A 20,802-nucleotide genomic window follows, 5' to 3' on the forward strand; every position below is an offset into this window, starting at 1 on the left:
TCACAGCCTCCTGGATGACTTTATGCTTTTATTTATATCAAATCACCCAAAGAACAGAATTCCAAATAAACATTTGGGCTTATAGAATTGCACCTTAATTTATTTTTAGTATATCTTCTTGCATAGTTTTCTCATTGGTTTCTCGCTCTCTATTCAATTTTTATTTATTTTTTTCACAGTTCCGTGCATACATAGTGTTCTTTGATTAGTTTATCCACCATTATCCCTCCTATCTGTCTCCAACAGAATCCCTGCTTCTCAGGTTCCCATCCTGTTTTCAAGTCTTCAGAGATATATTTTTGTGACCCACTGCATCTAATTGCAATCGTCTGCATGAGCACGGGCAGGGCTTATTAGCTTGCTGGGGAGCAACGTGCATGTGGTTAAACCACTGAGGACTAGGACTCCCTCATCCCATCCCCCTCCCCCGTAGTCTTTGGTTGCTTATAGCTCCAAATTGCCCTCCTGTTATTACAGATACATAGACAAACAGATGGTATTTATCATAACAAGCCAATGCTGGTAGGATTGCTTCTTTACCTTTCTTGTTTTTAAATATTTTGTCTGGTGCATCTGGTGGTGTTTAAATGCTTGTTCTAGTCATCTGTCCTGTAGTGCTCATGAGTGGCTATCTATAGAAGTGTCCACATTTCCACTCCCTCTGTTTTCTTTTCTTTTACTGGATGTTCTAAAGATTCCTTTTTGCACAACTTCTTCCTGTTTGGAAAAAGATTGTCTTTAAAGCTGTTCCAATAAGGATAGGTTTACTAGCAAGTCCTAGCCCTGGCTGATAATGTCTTTATTTCCCCCTGCATCTCTAAAAGTTAGGTTTTCTGAATACAGAATTTGAAGACCATGTCTCTTGTGTTTACTTATTAGAAAGTGACCCATTTCCTTGGAAGCCCGTGGTTTCAGATGACAACTTCACCATATCCCAAGTCCTGAGGCTCTGCTTTTCACTCAATTTCAGCCTTTTTTCTCTGTCGTTCAGATCGAGTAGATCCTACGGCACTATTTTTCTGTTTTTGCCGCTTTGCTATTGGACCCATGAAGCTAATTTTCATCACTGGTTTTATAATTTCCACTTTTATAAAAAAATGAAATGGTTTTAAATTTTTTGCTGAGGGTTGCTGTACTTTCAATTGTTTTTTATAAAGAATTTGAAATTATTTGTTGAAGCATTCTTATAATGGCTGCTTTGAAATATTGTTAATTATTCCATCATCTGTTTCTCTGCATTTTTTTTGTCATTTCTCCACCAACTTGTGATTTTTCCAAGGTTTTATTTGATCTGTGAATTTTCACTGAATCCTGGACACTTGGCTACCCTTGTTAGGAGACTCGCAGTCACACTTAACATTTCCTTTTAGCAGACTTTCATCCCTGTTGCTTTTAGCATATAAGTCCTAATGTATTGGATGTACTTTCACTGAGGACATGATTTTCTGGGACTCTGCTGCTACCTTGGTCGGCTTGGTGTATTGGAATCTAGTAAGCTTCCACCAATCTCTGCCAGGTGTCACCTGGTGGGATCTGGGCAGGACTTTCTGATGCCTCCTGTGTAAGAAGGGAAAGACAAATAGATTTCTTACAGTCCAACACTTCTGATGCCCCTCACCCATCAGGTGCAACACCTCAAATGGAGTCCTTTGCTGTTAAGGCCCCTCACCTGCTTTCCCATTGAGACTAAAGAGTTTTAAACCTATTGCGTGGGGATAGTGTTTTCCCTGCTCAGTCTTCTTACTGAAAAGTGTTCATGACCCTTCCTTTTGCTATTACACTAGCTCCAAGACTGAGCCAGTGACCAAGGCCAGAGCAGACCTGAGACAGCAAACTCCACAGGAGCTGCTGCACTGGCTTCCTGGTATTATCTGACGGATTCCTGTAGGATATGGGGTGAGAGGAGGAAAGGAGTGAGCCTGCTTGGGCTGCCTGTTCCTGCTAGGTTGGACATCTAGAAACTCTGGATCTGGGTCAGCCTATTTTGTATGTCTTGGATTGTGAGATGCCCTGATACTATGGTGTTCCTCTAGTTCTGGGATCCCATCCCAGTTCATCTTTATCTTTGTACCCTAGAGTTCTCTTTGCCCCTGATGTTTCTTTCTATGGTTTCCATGTATACTTAACTGGAAGGATCAGGGAGAAGACCTATACTGTCTTGTCTATACTAGACCGAGGGATTTTTTTTTCTTTAGGAGTTGGAAAATCTTAAGACTACTCATAATAGAAAAAAAAATATGCATTTGGTTAGTGACTTTTTTCCCCAAAAGTCTTCTCTCAGGAGTGTCCATCCTGTGGCCTGTAGGCTGCTTCACACCATACATGGCCAAGACAGCTATGAACACCGTCCAACACAAAATTGTGACATTTAAAGTATTATGAACATTTCTGGTGACTGGATTGCAAGGTGCTTGAGCATGCCCTTTGTTCATGATGGCGTCATTCATCCATACCAAAGGTTGATGTGCCTGCATAAGCCTTTTAGTTTCTGCCCCTCCTAGCTCTCTGTAAAAACAAAACTGAAACAAACTTGGCTCTCTGCTCTTTGCCTTCCTCCTGCTCTATGATAATCCAGGTCTGTGGGTTTCGGTGGGTAAAGGTCCCATGTCTTTAGGATTGCGGAAGAAAAGCTGATCAAAGTCCCAGTCTCGGTTGGCCACTCTTGCTGTGGCCAAGTGAGTCGGCTAGTCTTCCCATCCGCAGGCCACCACTTCTGCTTTCCCTTTCCACCAAGCCCAACTTCTCAAACCCGGAGAAACTGGCTTTTTAAAGACAGTTAGTAGAATCTTGAACATATCAACCTCCTAAGGGGGAGAAACCCCAAGTTTCTCTGGACTCTGCGTCTCCTAGGAGGCTTGCGACATTTTTTTTTCTTTTTGGTTCTGGAACTGAGCGCATGCCAGACAATCCCTCGTCTATTTTAAAAACCACCAGCTTTTATTCTAATGAACAGCTCCTGGTAACAGATTGAAGAATTTGTTTTAAACCATTTGGACCAATATTATGTTTAGTTAATGTTGTCACTCAGTGTTTTGCAACTTGAGATGCCTCACCTTGAGTACACATGAGCAAAACCATAAAAATTATAGGCAGGTTGCTAAGAGGAAGACTTTGAGACTACTCCAAGGGGTCCAAACCCTATTCTGGACCCTGTGAGGACTGCACACACATGTGAGAACTGCACACACATGTGAGGACTGCACACACATGTGAGGATTGCATACACATGTGAGGACTGCACACACATGTGAGGACTGCACACACATGTGAGGACTGCACACACATGTGAGGACTGCACACACATGTGAGGATTGCACACACATGTGAGAACTGCACACACATGTGAGAACTGCACACACATGTGAGGACTGCACACACATGTGAGGACTGCACACACATGTGAGGATTGCATACACATGTGAGGACTGCACACACATGTGAGGACTGCACACACATGTGAGGACTGCACACACATGTGAGAACTGCACACACATGTGAGGACTGCACACACATGTGAGGACTGCACACACATGTGAGGACTGCACACACATGTGAGGACTGCACACACATGTGAGGACTGCACACACATGTGAGGATTGCACACACATGTGAGAACTGCACACACATGTGAGAACTGCACACACATGTGAGGACTGCACACACATGTGAGGACTGCACACACATGTGAGGATTGCATACACATGTGAGGACTGCACACACATGTGAGGACTGCACACACATGTGAGGACTGCACACACATGTGAGAACTGCACACACATGTGAGGACTGCACACACATGTGAGGACTGCACACACATGTGAGGACTGCACACACATGTGAGGACTGCACACACATGTGAGGACTGCACACACATGTGAGGACTGCACACACATGTGAGGATTGCATACACAGGCCATGCTCTCATATTCATATACACAACTGCGCCCAATTCGTCTTTGCGTGCGCCTCCCCTTCTTTCCTCTCTTGAACAAGGAGGCTTCTGTTCTCAACGCCACCCACCCACCATCAGCGACCTTCTTGTCACTAAATCCACTTTTTACGTTGTTCTCAGTCTTGACTCCTTTCTCCCTCAAGTCGAGTCCACAAATCATATTACCTGGGCCATCGAAATGCCACCTTCCTGTGTTCAAAGGCAGCAGCATCTCTTGTGGTCACACCTAGGAGCCACCAGCATCACCACAGGGTGGGGGGGGGGGGTTCCTCGTGGTTCTGCTTGCTCTGTCTCCAAATACCATCCCCTTCTAAAAAGCATTGCCCTTACCTTCCTAGTAGCTTTTCTCATTCCTTCTACAACCTAAGCTCGGTGAAGGCAGAGAATTTCTTTTCCTCTTTGAATCATGATATATTCCTACTACCTTAAAAACACTTGATGTATAACAAATATCCATGCTTGCATGATTTAAAAAAAAAAACAGAAAAAATAGTACAGTATCACTCGAAGGCCAATAATTTAACTCCTGACAGTTACCAATATCCAATTGTTTTTGTTCCTAAAACTTTACATCAAACTATCATAATTACATAATTTCATATTATCCGACAAACAGTGATTACAAACAAATAAAGCATGCATGTGTCAATCAGGTGCATATTTTCCTAATATTAAGTAAAAGCAAATGGGAAAGAAAGATGTTTGAGAACAGCTGGGGAAAAGTTCTGCAGGCCTTCACAGTCGGACTACTGTGGAAGAGTTCTGAGTCAGGCGTGGGGGTGCTCACCCCCAACCTTCACCTTTGGGAGGCAGAGGGGATCACAAGTTCACAGCTAGAGTTAGGGAGTAAAACCGTATCTCAAAAACAAAACCAAAAAAAGGGGGTGGGTGGTTCAGCGGGTTAAGGCTCCTGCCACCAAGCCTGATGACCCCAGTTCAGTCCCTGACCCCCCACAGAGTGGAAGAAGAGAAGCAGTAAGTTGTCTTCTAATCTCCACATCCACACCGGGATACATGTGTAGCCACACACCTGAACACACACAAAATAAAAATGTAAAAGTGATTTAAAAAAAAAACATTTTAAAACGAAAAGGAAGAAGAAAGGAAGGAATCGTAAGTGCTGACTCCATACTGGAGGAACCGAGTGGGAAGTGGCTTGTGATGACTTTTTCTTGGAAGATGACACAGGACTTCAGTCCAAAGACCCAAGCTCAGATGAACGGTCTGGACTGTGTTTCAAAGCACTGGCAGATGCAAACAAATTTTGCTTTTCAAGTTGAGTACTGTGTCAAATGTATCATCTTTATGACTTTCTAAATTGTCGATTAGTCTTAATTGAGGCCCATGTTGTGCAATTCTTGGTCGTTGCTCTTCTCAAGACATAGCTGGTGGCAAAAATTATTCATATTTTACATTTTGTTCTTTTTAACTAATACAGTTATTTTTAGATCATTTGGTAGCAATAAAGACAGAACATCCTAGTCTTAGAAATTATTAAATTATTATGAGTTTACTTTTTGTATACAATGTGATTTGTTTTATTTTCTATGGCAGTTGGTTATTCTTAATTTTTTTGAATAAGCAATATTGCAAAGAATTCCTTGATTGTACATAGTTTGTACAATGGTTGGATACATTTATAGGATAAATTCCCCAGAAATGATATTGCTACAATTTACATTTAAAATTTTATTCATTTTATATGTATGAGTGTTCTGTCTGTATATCTGTGTTCCACATTCGTGTCTGGTACTGGAGGAGGCCAGAAGAAACTATTATAACCCCTGGAACTGGAGTTACAGACAGTTGGAAGACCCCCATGTGGGGCTAGAAATTGAACCCTGGTCCTCTGGAAGAGCAACCAATGCTCTTAAGCCCCCAGCCCCCTCTCGAGCCCCTGTAGTTTATCTTTAAAGCATTTAGAAAAGATGGATTGATGTTGCTTAGGTATTCTGTGCTACAAAAACTTACTGGACTACATTTAAAGTTGCTTTGTCAGAGCTGACCCACTGGGTTTTCACTCAATAACTGTAATTAAAATAACTGATATTCATGCAGAAAAATTGCTTATAACCATGGAAATCTTAACCATAAATACTTCTAACAACCATTTCTCAATTACATTTTTTAAACCGGTATTATTTTTTTAAAAAATATTTAACCATTTTTGATAACAGGAGGTATCTTTAGCACACAGCTATCGTATTAGAGTAGAACAGACAGTACCTCCCTCCCACTCTGCCAGGAATCTGTACTTTGGGAAGGTCAGCCCAGGACATCTGGCAGCCAGAAGAGACTCAACAGATCTCCAAAAAACAATCACATTGACAATTTGAGCTGTTCTTCTTTTCATGTCTTTTGGACACTAGGTAAAGAATACAAGTAATAAACATTTTTAGATTGCAAAAAAAAAAAACACACAAAAATATTTGCTTTTGGACTAACCTCTAATTTTCTCCCATTTGACAGTAAAAACAAAAAAATATGAGCAAATGAAGTTTCCATTATGTCTCTGTGCCTTTGAAAGGTCCCTCGAAGTAGTACGCATCGTGCCGCTCCGTGTAAGTGGCTCATGAAGGACAGAGATTAAAATCCTCTGGGTTTTGTCCCTTGCTATAATCTGTGAGCTTTTGCAGCCAGATTTCAGCACTTGTTTAGACGCTCACCACTTAGGAAGAATCTTAATTCATAGCTAGAAATTAAATACACTGCAAAAACCGTTTATAAACTTCCTGTTTATGCTGAACTTTTGCAAGGGAAAGATTTAGGGGGAGTTCATTTATCCCTTAAATGGGATAAATATTATTCAAGTTACCTTGGTAACAGCTGGTCAATAGTCACGCTGTAAGTTTAATGTTACTTTTTCAGTTAGCTGATGTCAGTCTAGAATTGACAACAATAATTTTCCTGGGAGATCTAAGGGCTTTTATGAAAATCTTTGGTAAGGCTGTGGGGTGACATTGATGTTTGGTTATTGGTGGGCAATAATACTCTGTCAAGGCAGCCACAGCTTTACTCTGAGACAGAGGGACTTGAGAAAGCATATGCAGGGAGGCGGGGACAGGTGGTGACCCCTCTTACCATTGTTTAGACTGCTGTACAGTTTGTTCTGCTGAAGGTAAATTAAGTAATTTCCTGTTTTGTATGCTCACAGAGAGAGACCTCAAATATCATGTTCTACTTCTGAGTGTCTTAGCTGCTGATGAAAATAGTGTGTGCGTGTTTGAAAGGATGTATGGCCCTAGGTATCCTGGAGCTGACTAGGGTCATGCTGCTTCTGTATGACTTTGTGTGTGTGTGTGTTTCTTGTCCTCTCATCATGTGGTTATCTAACCGCATTTGCCTACACACCAGATTGCCATCACTGGAGATGTAGCTATAGGCGAAGCAGTTTGGGACGCAGTTCTTTATACTATCCTCCACAAAATAAGAAGTCCTCTGTGTAGACTTTCTTTGCAATGGGAAATCACTCGCCGAAGCATCGTGGCCTCCAGTGTAGTTGAAGATAAAGCGACAGCTTACATGGAAGCTGAAGCACAAATAATAAAAACTCGGGGGTAGATATTGGGGTTCAACCTGAAGACCAGAATAGCAAAGCAGCCAGCCACTGGCTCTTACCTTGACCTTCCATCCAAAAATGGCAATCCTGCCTCCAGGAATTTCAATGAGACTGAGATGGAGAGCTGTCTCCTCTCGTTTATATTCCTTTCTAGGGCTGAGATTAAAGGCATGTACCACCTAGATTCTATAGCAACTGGTGTGGTTCCTAGGAATAAAAATGTGTTATCACTGCCTGGTCTGTAAGGCTGACCGGTGGGGGTGTTTTACTTTCTGATCTTCAGGCAAGCTTTATTTATTAAAATGCAAATGAAATGAAAAGCAGTGTAATTATAAGAAACACATGGTTTCTGATGGGTTCTAGTTGACAGTTTGACAGTTTCATAGATGGAGGACAGTATTTTATTGACTAAATTGGGATGCATATAAGAATACTGTTCACCGAGAAAATGAAGCATGCCTAAAAATAAAAAATGAAATTTGTTTGCCACCTTCCCTTTACCAATCACTGGCAAAAAGGGTAAATAACACAGCAACAAAATGGACAGGCCACGGCTAAATACCCAATAACGATCCTGGAAATTAAGTTCAGCTTACCTTCCTCATTGCCATGTAGAAAGCAAGATGCTGAAAATGCAAAGGAACAATAGGAATTCAGTCACACCTGAATGTAAACTCTAAAAACAATCCATATCTATTATAAAAGTAGTCCCCAATGAGCAAAAAGAATAGAAAAACACTCAGAATAAAAATGGAATACTTCTTAATAAAACACCTCAATAAAAAGCCAAACAACAATTTTGAACATCGACAGTACATCTGAATCCATGTATCCTGGTAGCATCAGTGCTCTCCTGAGGAAAAGTAAATAAACTGGCATTACAAAAAGCCTGATGCACAGACTTTCTTGTGGCATGATATATGTTCTTTATTCACTTATTTTAGAAAAAAAAAAAGTTCGTTCAACAAATCTTTACAGGCTCCTGTGGTGAGAAGAAATGGCAGAGAAACAATGTAACCAACAACGATCCTGTAACTAACAATAAATGACAAGTCTCTGATGGCGTCACCATCGAGGGTTACACGGTAAACAGGGGTTTTGACTTCCTTGTGGAAGGCATCCCAAAAGTAATGGCAGGTGAAGAAGGAGAGGAATTTAGACTGAGGTAGCGGTGGAAAACTGGGAGAGGGGTGGGCAGTGGCGCACCAAAAGTCACTGAGAAGGTGGAGTGTCTAGGAAGCAGGAGGTCAGCGCTGTGTGAAATTGAGATGACCCATAAATCCGCAGCTAGAGTGGAGTGCCGTCAGGTGTCGTAACTGCAGCACTCTGTTCTTGAGCACAGTGCTCTGAGAGAAAATGGTTGCAGCTGAAGCAAACTTTCCAGAAAGAGTGTGGTTACATATATGCTTGTAAATGGGGGAGGGAGAAGGCGAAGATTCCATAATGCCGTGGACTGGTAACTAAGCTTTGACCACACGGACCTTTGGGAGACAGCCTAGATGTAGACGGTGGCATTCTATTATATAATATAGATGTCTATTTCGTACCTAGACTTCTACTAACAGCCATGTCCAGACTACAGACTGTTTCTCGAGGGCAACATCATCTATTACACCATCCAGATGGCAGAAACATGGCTGGGCTGTGTTTTTCTGGGCTTCTGACCCACCCTACTTTTCTGTTTCCTCAGACTCTATGGACGATCCTATCAGCACTAATCAAGGCAGGTTAGTTTATACTGTCGTAAAGAATGCCTTTGTGTTAAGATGTTTGCATGAGAGGTCCACCCTGTGCCCCTTCGAATGTCCTGTAGCATCCCTTCAAAGTCTTTCCACGTGGCAGTGTATCTTCTAGATAAAACATCATAAAAGACGTTTATTTTTATTGATGTGTGTGCTAGTTTGCCTGAATGAATGTCTGTGTACCACATTCATGCCTGTTACCAATACAAGCCAAAAACAGTCATCATATTACCAGAACTGGAGTTAGGATGATTTTAAGCCACTGCACAGGTACTGAAATGTAAGGCAATAAATAAGATAGTTTTGGACACACATATGGGGCCCTGAGGATAGTAAAGAGCGATAAGGTGGTGGTGGCAGTGGGAATATAATAACTATTCTGTCTTAGAGGTCAAAGTGTTATTAATGCTCTTCACTAAAAGACGACAGGCTGTTTGGATAACCAAGAACAGCCCTTTAAAGGAAGTGACATTTAATAGTAAGTAGTCACGAAGAGTCACAGAAGAGTTCTCCCAGGTGGAGGACCTGTAGAAGAGTTTTTTAAAAAAAAAGTTGTGTGGGTGGAGCCTAGTAAATGAGAGGTGAGCTGTCGTCAGTGGCAGCCAAGAGGAGGTGATCAGGTGTGAGGCATTATGGACCAGGGTAGTGATTTCAAGTAAGAAGGCTCTGGAAAGTGATGTATTGTGAGTTGTTTCCTTTGTAAGAGGTCATTCTGGCTATTGTGTTCCAGTGGACTGTAGGGAAGGATTGTGGAGGAAGAGGCATTGGTGAGGTTAGGAGTCTGTTACAAGAGGCGGTCAGCACTTAGCTGGGGTATTGACAGTGGGAAGTGGTTTCTACTGGCTGATTCACAGAGAGATTACCTCCACAATAGACGACACTAGCACATAAATCATGTTAATGTGTACTTCCCTATGTACAATTGCAGGATTAAGGTTTGGAGCCTGCAGTAGTGGCCAGAGAATGCGTGTGCGAAAGGCTGCTGAATGCTAAGAGGTGTGAATAGTGCCCGAGGGAAGGGTGTTGACACTCTTGCACAGAGGAAAGCCTGGAGTGCTAGGTCAGGATAGAGCTGGAGGATGGAGACTCTGAGGCAGGAATGTCAGGAGAAGGCAATGACCGTTCTGCTCTGCACGGAGGTCTGGGTGCTGCTAATGCTCTTCCCTAGTCTATAAGTGTTGCTCTTAGCAGTGAGTAATGGAAATACCAGAGCACACCACTCCATGAATGAAATCATAAACTCTGAAGGTCTGCCGTTCGTCATGACATGAAGAAGGGAATGTGGGCCCCAGGGGACAGCAAGCTTGTTGGGCAACTAGCTGGGTGTATGCAGCAAACAAGGGAGAACTTGGCTCAAACAAGGTGGAAGGCAAGGACCAACACCTGAGATTGTCCTCTGACCTCCACACAGGCACTATGGCACAGCTGCAACCACATTCACACATAAGAACACACATGGACACACACAGACAGACACATACACACATGTACACAAACACACACTCCTCTGATTTCCGGACACACACATGGACACATGCAAACACACAAAATGGATGTAGAAATATTCGACATTAACTAGGTGGAGTTAACAATTGGTGTTAAGATAGACTTTATAACACGGGGCTGGAAAGATGGCTCAAAGGGTAAGAATGGATATTGTCCTTACAGAGGACCTGGTTTTGATTCCCAGCACCCATGTCAGGCAGCTCATAACTGCCTGTAACTCAGGCTCCATGGGTCTCAACACCTCTGGCTTCTATAGGTACCCACAAACATGGCATCTTTGTTCACAGACAAACACATACATATGATTAAAAATAAATTTTTTTAAAAAGATAGACATAAAACATATGAATCAGTTCTTTTCAATGGGCAGGGAAATCATTGTATCATAATATAGGTTAGGTTAATCTTCTAGAAATAGCTTTCACCTCAGAGGCCACCTCAAGCTGGAACTGGTGGCACAAGCCTAGAATCACAACTGCCCCGGAGGCTGAGGTAGGAAGGCTGAAATCTCAAGGCCCACCTGGGATAGATTTGTGTAGCTCAGGATCCACCTGGGCAACTTGGTAAGAGTATCTCTCAGAATAATGTTAAAAGACATTGGGGGTTTATCTTAGTGTAAAGCATTTGTTTAACATACCTGGAGTTATGTCACAATGACCCCTCTGCACAGAAGAATAAGCTTTATTATATCTATGCTCCACTACCTGAAGCATTTTTCTGTATCATTATTCTTTATCAGTAAAAACTTGGGAGTCAGATATCAGGGAAAGAACCTAATTGGTTAGAGAAATGGCAGAGAAGCGAACAGTGACTCTGATTCTCTCTCTCTCTCTCTCCTTCCTCCATCAAAAAGACTGAGATTTTTTTTTCTAAATCCCTCCCTACTACTTCCTGTGTCTCTCTTTATGTCCTGACTCCTCTACGACCACTATGGCTAATTTTGGTCAGCTAGTAACTAGTTCTGCCCTCTGATTCAAAGTAAACTTTATTGGCGGTCTCAGGAGTGTCAGCTTGCAATCAAAATATCCCACAACAGCCACCTAACAGAGTCCTTTAAGATGTGCTAGGTGAGAACTGTTTCAGCAGACTCACAAAGCACCTTAAGAGATGAACTGAAATTTGAATGGGTCCTGGGATACAACTGGCCTGCCCTGAGGGAAGATACAAATTCAATGGCACTAATGGAAAAAAAAAAGTTTCTGAAATCTTCATCAGAGACATGAAAAGAACCAGGACATGGAGAGGCTAACCTGGGTGTGGGACTAGTGTAGAATTGATTTGCCTTGACTAGTTCCAAATCTGTGAAATTGCTGAATTTTTTGTGAAAACACAATTTTTCCAGCCCAGACTGGAAATGCTTTCTGCTTTGCTCATCCGGAATCTTGGGCTCTCATCCTAGGGGTCTTCTCTGGCCCCTGCTGCCTGTTTTTTCTTTGGTTTTTGTGCTCCATATGGAAGAAAAGAGGCAAAGATCAGCTGGCTAGGAAAGCGGCTGAATGGTGGTAGCATCCAGCCGCTGGGGAGCTGTGTAGTCAGAGGGATGACTGTGACCTGCAGCTGTGATCTGTCATTCCAAAGCTGCTCCCTTCCTCCCTGCCTCTTGTACCAGCATTCTAGCACCTTGCTGCCCTCAGACACATTTTGAATAGCCTCCTAGTCCCATCTTCCTTATGACTGAGACAAACTGGGTATCTTTCTGCACCCTGAGAGGCTCCCCAGCCTCAGTCTTCCAGGAACCTAGCAGGGTCACTTGAAGTTGTTCCCATCTTATATCCTTCAGACACCTCAGACAAAACAAACATGACTACCCAGGCTGTCCGCTATTGTTCCCCGCCCTCACCGACAAAATGCCAAGTTAGTACTTCCTCTTGCTTCCTTCCTTAGCACAAGGCTCTACCCATGATGCTTCATTTAGTTTGACAACCCCAGATATCATCCTAGACTCTCCATCTTTCTCACCATCAGGGAGAGGACAGCCTCATAGTCCTTTCCCAGGCTTCTACAGTTCGTTCCCTTTAATGATGCCCTGATTTGGGCTCTACTTATTCCTATTGTAGAAACTAGAAATAACTGAGCATATATAAATATATGTGTGCATGTGCGCATGCTCACACATTCTATTTACCTTGGCCATTTCTTCTTCCTCTGACGGTTGAGGCCAGTGAGATTAAAATGACGGTCATTACTCCATACAAGCCTCTCCTTCCATTATTATTACATGAGACTTCGGCTGAGAACCAGCTCTAGGCTGGAAAATGAATGTCTTAGCCAGTACACAAGGTTCTCCTGGCCTTGGACATCTTCTCTTCTGCCACTTCTGGCTTTGTAGTATGTAACCACAAACTATTTGTGCTTCCTCTTTTTCGTACTGTTGAATATCATTCTTTGGTTTTGTGCCTGGGTCTGTAGAGAATCTGCCATCAGAAATATTCCATATTAATATTAATAGACAGAGCACCAAAAGCAGTCTTCCCGCTGGCATTTTTTATTATTTTTATTTTCTATCTTGTGAAGCGGGGAGCTGAAAGGCTGCAGAGCCATCTGAGGCTAAGTTGCTTCCTTGTGTCTCCCCCCCCCCTCTGCCTTCTTGGTTTCTTTCTCATGCCTAACTGTGAGTCCTGGGACACTCTGGCCATCTGTGTAGCTCTGTAAATGCTAAATCTTCATGGCGCTTATCACGTGCTCTTTTGGGCCAAGGGTCTACGCCTGAGCTGCATGCACAAGCTCTCTCATCTGTGACACTCCTGGTGGCGCGCTCATCCTCACGTCTCTACACATGCGGGTGCATGCGTGTGCACAGCCATTCTCTGCACACTGGATATGGTCCATCATGCGCACACAGAGTTAGTTGTATGACCCAACTCAGTTAGAGCTGACTACATATTTTTAAAAAGAAAAAAATGGATGAGGCTTTCATTCTTAGAAGCTCAGAGGGAAATTGTAACTTGAGCAAATTTGATTTTAGGCCCTATCACCCTATGATTTAGGAGCCCAATCACCTTGGACTTTTCCAGGCCTCTTGTTCCCCTCCTATTATACACTGTTGTCTCTGTGTCACTTTGATTCAAGACTACCTAAGAAAGAGAAAGGAAAGAGGAAGGAAGGGAAAGGTCCATGTGATTGGGTTTCAGTGTGGATTTCTGAGGCTGTCAAATATTCATCACTAAGACATTTGTTTGTGTCTTGAAGATTCTGAGACAGTGTGGTTGGGCCTAATCACAGTTCTGAAACCAGTTCCTTCCAGTGACAGAGAAGGGAAAGGACTCTTGAGTTTCTTCACACAGTGTTCACATGGGCTAGCTCCTGTCAGGTTGTGGCCAAATCTAACAGGTGGTTTTTGTTGTTGTTGTTGTTGTTGTTGTTATTTGAAGACAGGGTCTTTCTCTGTCAGCCTTGGCTGTCCTGGAGATCAGGCTGGCCTCCAACTCACAGAGATCTGTCTGCCTCTGAATTAAAGGCATGTGCTACCCACTACCCACATTTTTTTTTGTCTAAAAATGAAGGCCAAAGTCTCATTTCCAGAGCTCCCTCTTTCCTAAAAAAGACCACTTTCTTCTTGAATTTTAGCATTGGAAGAAATCATAAACAACCCATGACTGTATCTGGATTCTTTTCTGCTCAAGGCAAGCCAACTGAGCAACTGCATGAGAATAAGGGCTTTTCCTTTCTGTTGCCAACAGGGCATAAGAGGTCGTTTTATTTAAAATATATCTGCCTGTGCTTGTAGCCAGTCAAGTTCTTAACTTGAGCTCAACTAGAGCTTTGATAAAGGAAAAGGGGAAAGGAACTTTTAGAATTGCACACCCATTCGTGTGTGTGTGTGTGTGTGTGTGTGTGTGTGCGTGCATGTGTGTGTTCCAAGTAGATGAATAATGGGACCGTGCATTTTCCATCCAAGCATTTTCCACCCTGAGAATAATTTCTTTCCTGGCTTCTCAATGAATAAGGCATTATTTCTGAAACCCAAGAGGCATTCCTTTGATTTCCCTTCATGTTTAGCTTTCTGAGTGGTTTTCAATAAAGGAAATCCAGCGACTTGGAGTGAAGGCTCTGTTAACACTTTTAGCAAGGTTCAGAGAGTGGTCTGGCTATTATCTGCTGTGATTTGGAATATTATTTTCCCTCTCTGAGGAGAGCTGAGAGTATTGTATTTATAAGAAAAACGAAGCACCTTGGATGGTCTTCAAAGTGAACAGCGGTTTAAAACCAATACACATTAGTGTTACAGAACAAAGAACTTTATGGGGGCCTTTTCTTCTGCTTTATTTGTATTTCCCTGCTGAAAAGGTTCGGGGAAAAAAGAGAGAATGAAAGGTAAAAAGAAAGAGAGGGAGGATAAAGAAAAGGAAGAAATCTCATATTCAAGATTCAAGGCTGGGCAGTTTAGAAACTAAATAGCATTTGTTTACTTTTTTGTGAAACTCATTCCTTGAGACTGATCCAAGCTGAATACTCCCACCTAAGTTGACATCCACCAAGGCCAGCACCACCGTGTGTATCTGTATGGATAGAGAGATTCCAGTGCATGCGTGGGCTCTCCCGACTCAGCCTCTGTGCACTAGATAGCTGTCTATGCAACATGGGGCCTCTTAGATGAGGTCTAATGGCACACCCTGATCCACTGGCTCCCTTCAGTAGAAGACGCCCAGCACATGCTAAGATACATAGTCATCAGGACTAATTAATCATCTCGTGACTTACACATTCCCTCAGATCCAAATGGAAAGTGATCTCAGGAACTAAATAAGATAGGATGACATCTTTTCCCATCTGAATTTCCAAACCATCTGTGATTATAGAAATGATCTTAATAATACAGGGTAGTTGTTTGGGGTGAAAGCAGAGAATTGATCTAAGTTAGAGAACAGCTGAAGTATAACATTTGGTTACAAATGCTTAGCTTTGGAACTCTCTAGGAGTGGAAGGACAATGTAGTACTCTCGTGAATGTGGACTCCAGAGCCAGGCTCCTGGAGGAGAGAACCTGGGATTTGCCTCTTGCTCACCCCCTTTCCAGTGTAGTGGTCTTTTAAGCAAGGTATTTAAACTTCCTCGGTCTCAGTTTCTCTGTTTGTACAGTGAGGGTTAATTTTGCCTGCTGTAGGTACAGATTAGATGAGTTATCATTTGTAAAGTGTATGCAAGAACTTTGATTGTTGGGTTAAAAACTAAAGCATTCGTCGCCGCCGGAAGCTGCTGTTTACATGCCAGAGAGCATGGAAAAGCGACGTTGTTGGTTGGGGTTGTTAATGTACACTGGGTATTTTCTTTGCATCCATTTGCAGTTTATAACCAACCCAAGAGGTAAATAGACCATGCCTGCTTTTCAGATGAGAAAACTTGAGACAAGAATTTAAACCACCTCGTTCCCCAAAAGGCAAAGAAAGCAGTGATTTATGCACTGGAGGACAGACAGCAGAAACTGCGCCTTCACTAATTGTGGAGTCATTGTATCACGAATGTCTAGCTTTTACCCCACCCCACCCCGACCATGTCTTTAGGAGATTTTTTTTTCTAAGAACTTATGTAGTAGTGTGTATTCCTGATGCATTTTATTGTGGAGCAACTGTTATCAAACTCTGTGTTCTGTTCAAAATAATTAATATGTCATACATCCTCATCCCAGTAAGTGGGACTTGAATCCATAGCATATCATTAAGGTGATTATTTCTTGTGTTTCAGAAACAGACATTTCATTTGTCTCCATGATTGATGGCTCTGGTCTTATGACTTGCCACACAGACCTGAGGTCATATCACTTTTTGGTTATATACATTTCACAATGATATTCGTTATTCTCCTTCTAATACATGATCCCTCTCCGGTTACCATAGGTGCCTTTATTGTCTGCTGGACTCCGGGACTGGTCTTGTTACTGCTGGACGTGTGTTGCCCGCAGTGTGACGTCCTGGCCTATGAGAAGTTCTTCCTCCTCCTCGCTGAGTTCAACTCTGCCATGAACCCCATCATCTACTCGTACCGCGACAAAGAGATGAGTGCCACCTTCAGGCAGATCCTGTGTTGCCAGCGCAATGAGAATCCCAATGGCCCCACAGAAGGCTCTGACCGCTCAGCCTCCTCCCTCAACCACACCATTCTGGCTGGAGTTCACAGCAATGACCACTCTGTGGTTTAGAAGGAAGCTAGCCAACCTCTGTGAAGCTGTGAACCCCCACCCCATTGCCAGGGCAAGGTGGGGAGCCAGAGGACAGGAAGACACTCCCATACTTAAACACTAACCAATGGCAGTATTTGTCCAGAGACCCAAGAGACTTGACATAGCCTGAAGATGAACCTATGTGGCAGCCCCCATCTTCTCCTTTGGAAAACAGAAAGTGTTTGTCTGGCAGTGAAATTCAGAGATGGACTCTGGGTGCCTTGTAGCCTTCACTAACTAGACTTAAAAGATTTAATGTGGTTTGGCCTAAGCCAGAAAAAAAAATCTGCCAAATCAAGTGCACAACTTCATAAGGCTTCCCCTTTAAAATATAAAACAAAGCAAAAACAAAAAATGTCTGGAGGATAGATTTCATCTAATAAGTGTGTTTATTCCTGTCAGCATGTTTGTGATGGAAAAGACTGTTAAATTGACATAGGAGAATTTTTTTTTCCACTATGGAGGAAAACTGTACATTGGAATGATTTTTGTGTTTGTTTAGGAAGCAAGCATGTGGCGTGTGTATACAGTTTGTTTTCTTTAAATATAAAAGGATACTATTTTAAATCTCCTAGGGGATAGAACAATCTAGTAAAACTCAGTATTCAGTTAGGCTAGGGAAGAGACAGTAACATCCCCACCAGTGTGCCTAACAATGAAGGTATTGGAGCACACACGCAAGGCAGGGACTGTGTGTTTTTCACCCAAAGAGCGTATGCTCTCAAACCAGGAAAAGATGAGTGCACTAGCCTTGTCCCTGCGTAGTTAAGATCCCCACGTGCATTCTTAGAGCCAGGACAGTAGTGGAATTTTTTTCTAAAGCCTGTGGTTTTCCAAGTTATAAAATAATGCATACTTACTATAGAAAACTTGAAAATTGCAGAACTGTGTGAAAAAGAATAAAAAAGAAAGATTGTTGATAGTATAACCTGGAAGTAACCGTCTTTACCAACTCACGCATGTATGCCTACCGACATATATACTTTTGACATAATTGGGATGATATTGTAAAATGTTTTGTAACCTTTTCTTTCAGAATTGCCAGGTTTTCCTATGGCATTAATTTTTTTTTACAAAAACAGTGTTAGTGGCTATATAATATTCCATTTAATGGATGCAGCTCAGTTTATTTAACCATTCCTGTATTGTTGACTAGGTTTTTTTTTAAATTTTTATTGTTATAATATTGGAAGAATCTTGTGTACATAAAACTTTGCCAGTATCATTGATTATTTACTTAGGAACTGTTCCCATGAAGGACCTACTTTTTAGAATGTGAATTGTCCTCATGTGCTTTCAGTCTAGAAAAGGGACATTCTACTTCCAAACTGCAGAGATGGCAGTGTTAAATGCTCCCCAAATTACCTTTTTACACAAGAAACACAGTGGTTGCTCTAGTCGAGAATGACTTCTTAACAAGGAGTTTCCCAATAACCAATATGCCCTAATGTAACTAGCAATTTCAGTTTCGTTTTTTGAGGAAATGGTGATTCCCATTCTTGGCAGCCAAGGCTGTCATGTAGCATTGAAGAAAACAAAAAGAAATCAAACGTTAGAAGTGAGTCCAGCATTGCTGTATCAAGTAGCCTGGGTGGGCTATGTTGGCAACTGGCTGCTATGTGGTCTCCACAATCGCCCAGTAGATGCTTGTGTGCAGAGAGGCCTGGTACATTGTCTGGGTGACTAGTGGTTCTGCTGGTGCACTATAAGAAGCAACAAGGAAGAAATACAGCCCTGAAGCAGGTGTGGAAAGGTCAGGAGGATGTTTGAGAGAAAGAAGTCCTGGAGAGAATGGCATTCTAGGGAGGAGGAAGATGGAGGGTGGACTTCATCTGCACAGAGGGAAGGCACATAAAGTGCGCCTGTTTGTTTGTTTGTTTTAAGTAGGTGGAGAGCCAGTTAGCAGGAAAAAATTTTGTTCAGTATTTACACAATGTGCAGACAATTTATACTGGAAATGAGTGAAATGAATTTGGAGTTTTATTGATGGGGCGATAAGGGCTATTTGAATTGAAAAGCATACTAATTGGACCTTAATAAATCATTCTCAATCAGTGTTTGGCAAAGTGTGGTTCTCATCAGTGCTATTTCTATTGTTCGAGAAGCTTCTGGTTTGTGCTGGGATGTCTTCCCTCTCTGACCTTTACTCAACAGTGTGAGGTGAAGCAATCACTGTCCTAACAGCCCAGAGACTTGTTCCTGTCTCATGAGGTTCATGAAGGACTTGTTACCTCAGCAGCATGACCGCTAGAGCAGGGTGTTTCCAAGAGATTAATTATTATTATTTATTTATTTTAAATAAAATATAGTATAGTGAGATAAAACAAAAACTGACATTGGAATTGGACAAAACAAATAGACAGAAGAAAAAGAGCCCAAGAGAAGGCACAAGAAACCGAGACCTCACTCGCACACTCGGGAATTCCGCGTAAGCACTAGACTAGCAGCCATTATATATATATAAAGGACCTAGTGCAGACCCTTTCAGGTCCTGTGCAGGCTGCTCCAGCCTCTCTAAGTTCCTGTGATCTTTGGTCTTGTTGATTTAGAAGGCCTTGCTTTCTTGGTGTCCTCCATCCCCTCTGGCTCTTATGCACTTTCTGCCTCCTCTTCTGCAAGGTTCCCTGATCCCCGAGGGGAGGGATTTGCTGGAGACATCCTGGTTAGGGCTGAGTATTCCAAGGTTTCTCACTCTCAACCTCCCCATGTTCAGTGAGTTGTGTAGGTGTCGGCTTTAACAGTGGGGCCTTGGTGTCAGTTTGTGGAGAGCAACCTAGTCGTGGCAATATCCTGGGGTGTTTGGGGGATTGCTATGGGACCCCTTTGTCCAACAGCTCAATTAGAAGTAACTCAGTTCTGCTATTGGTCGCTTCCTTGGTGACAAGAGATAGCTGCTGTTTGATGACTTCATTTAGGTTGCCTTCACATATGTCTATATTTTAGGAAGCTTCTACTGTCTTAGGTTTCCATACAACCCCTCAAATGGTCCTTAATTTTAGCTGTCTTTCTCCCATATTTTCTCCCTCATTTCCCCATCTCCCTTCCCCACCTGTTCTTCCCATTCCACCTCCCATCCATCCATATTTATTCTCTATTTCCCTTTCCTAATGAGGTCTAGCTGCTGACCACCCCCCATTCTCTACCAAACTTTTTCAGTTCTATAGATTATAGCTTGGTTATTTTTGACTTAAGAACTAATATCCACATACAAGTGAATACATACCATATTTCTCTTTCTGGGTCACAGTATTTTTTTTCCTAGTGTTATCCATTTACCTTTGAATTTTACTTTTTTAATAGCTGATTAAATATACCATTGTGTAAATGTTTTCTATCCATTCTTCTGTTGAGAGACATTTAATTTGTTTCCAATGTCTAGCTAATATGAATAGAGTAGCAATGAAGATGGTTGAACACGTGTCTTTGTGGTAGGATGAAGCAACCTTTGGGTTGTGCCCAAGTGTTGTATAGCTGGATCTTGAGGTAGATGGATCCCCATCTTCATGCCCATCTTCATGAAGAACTGCCACACTGGTTTCCACACTGTAGTCGCTGTACAGGTTTGTACTCCCACCACAATGGATGAATGTTCCCCTTACTCCACATCCTTGCCAACATGAGCTGTCCCCTGTTTTATTTATCTTATCCATCTATGGATGTAAGATAAAGTCTCAAAGTAGTTTTGATTTGTATTTCCCTGATGGCTACAGATTGTGTTGAACATTTATTTTAGTGTTCCACCACCATTGAGTTTCCTCTTTTGAGAATTGGTCAATTCCTAGTTATTTGAGTTCTTTATATATTTTGGATATTAGTCCTATATCTGATGTGTAGTTTGAAAAAAAAAAAACCTTTTCCCATTCTGTAGGCTGCCACTTTGTCTGAAT

At 42.2% G+C, this 20,802-nt stretch overlaps 1 protein-coding gene across 9 annotated transcripts in view; it reads left to right on the forward strand.

Moving 5' to 3' along the window:
• Lpar1 (lysophosphatidic acid receptor 1) overlaps positions 1 to 18,969 on the forward strand; it is a 116,143-nt gene extending 97,174 nt beyond the window's left edge. For all 9 annotated transcript variants that reach the window (XM_075967134.1, XM_075967132.1, XM_075967140.1 and 6 more), the window contains one exon: positions 16,593 to 18,969. In XM_075967134.1, coding sequence (XP_075823249.1) covers positions 16,593 to 16,894 — 302 coding nt within the window. In that variant the 3' untranslated portion in view covers positions 16,895 to 18,969. The remainder of the gene's footprint in view (positions 1 to 16,592) is intronic.
• Positions 18,970 to 20,802: the final 1,833 nt, after the last annotated feature.

This window comes from Microtus pennsylvanicus, chromosome 3, assembly GCF_037038515.1.
Source record: "Microtus pennsylvanicus isolate mMicPen1 chromosome 3, mMicPen1.hap1, whole genome shotgun sequence".
In the NCBI taxonomy this organism is placed as follows: domain Eukaryota; kingdom Metazoa; phylum Chordata; class Mammalia; order Rodentia; family Cricetidae; genus Microtus; species Microtus pennsylvanicus.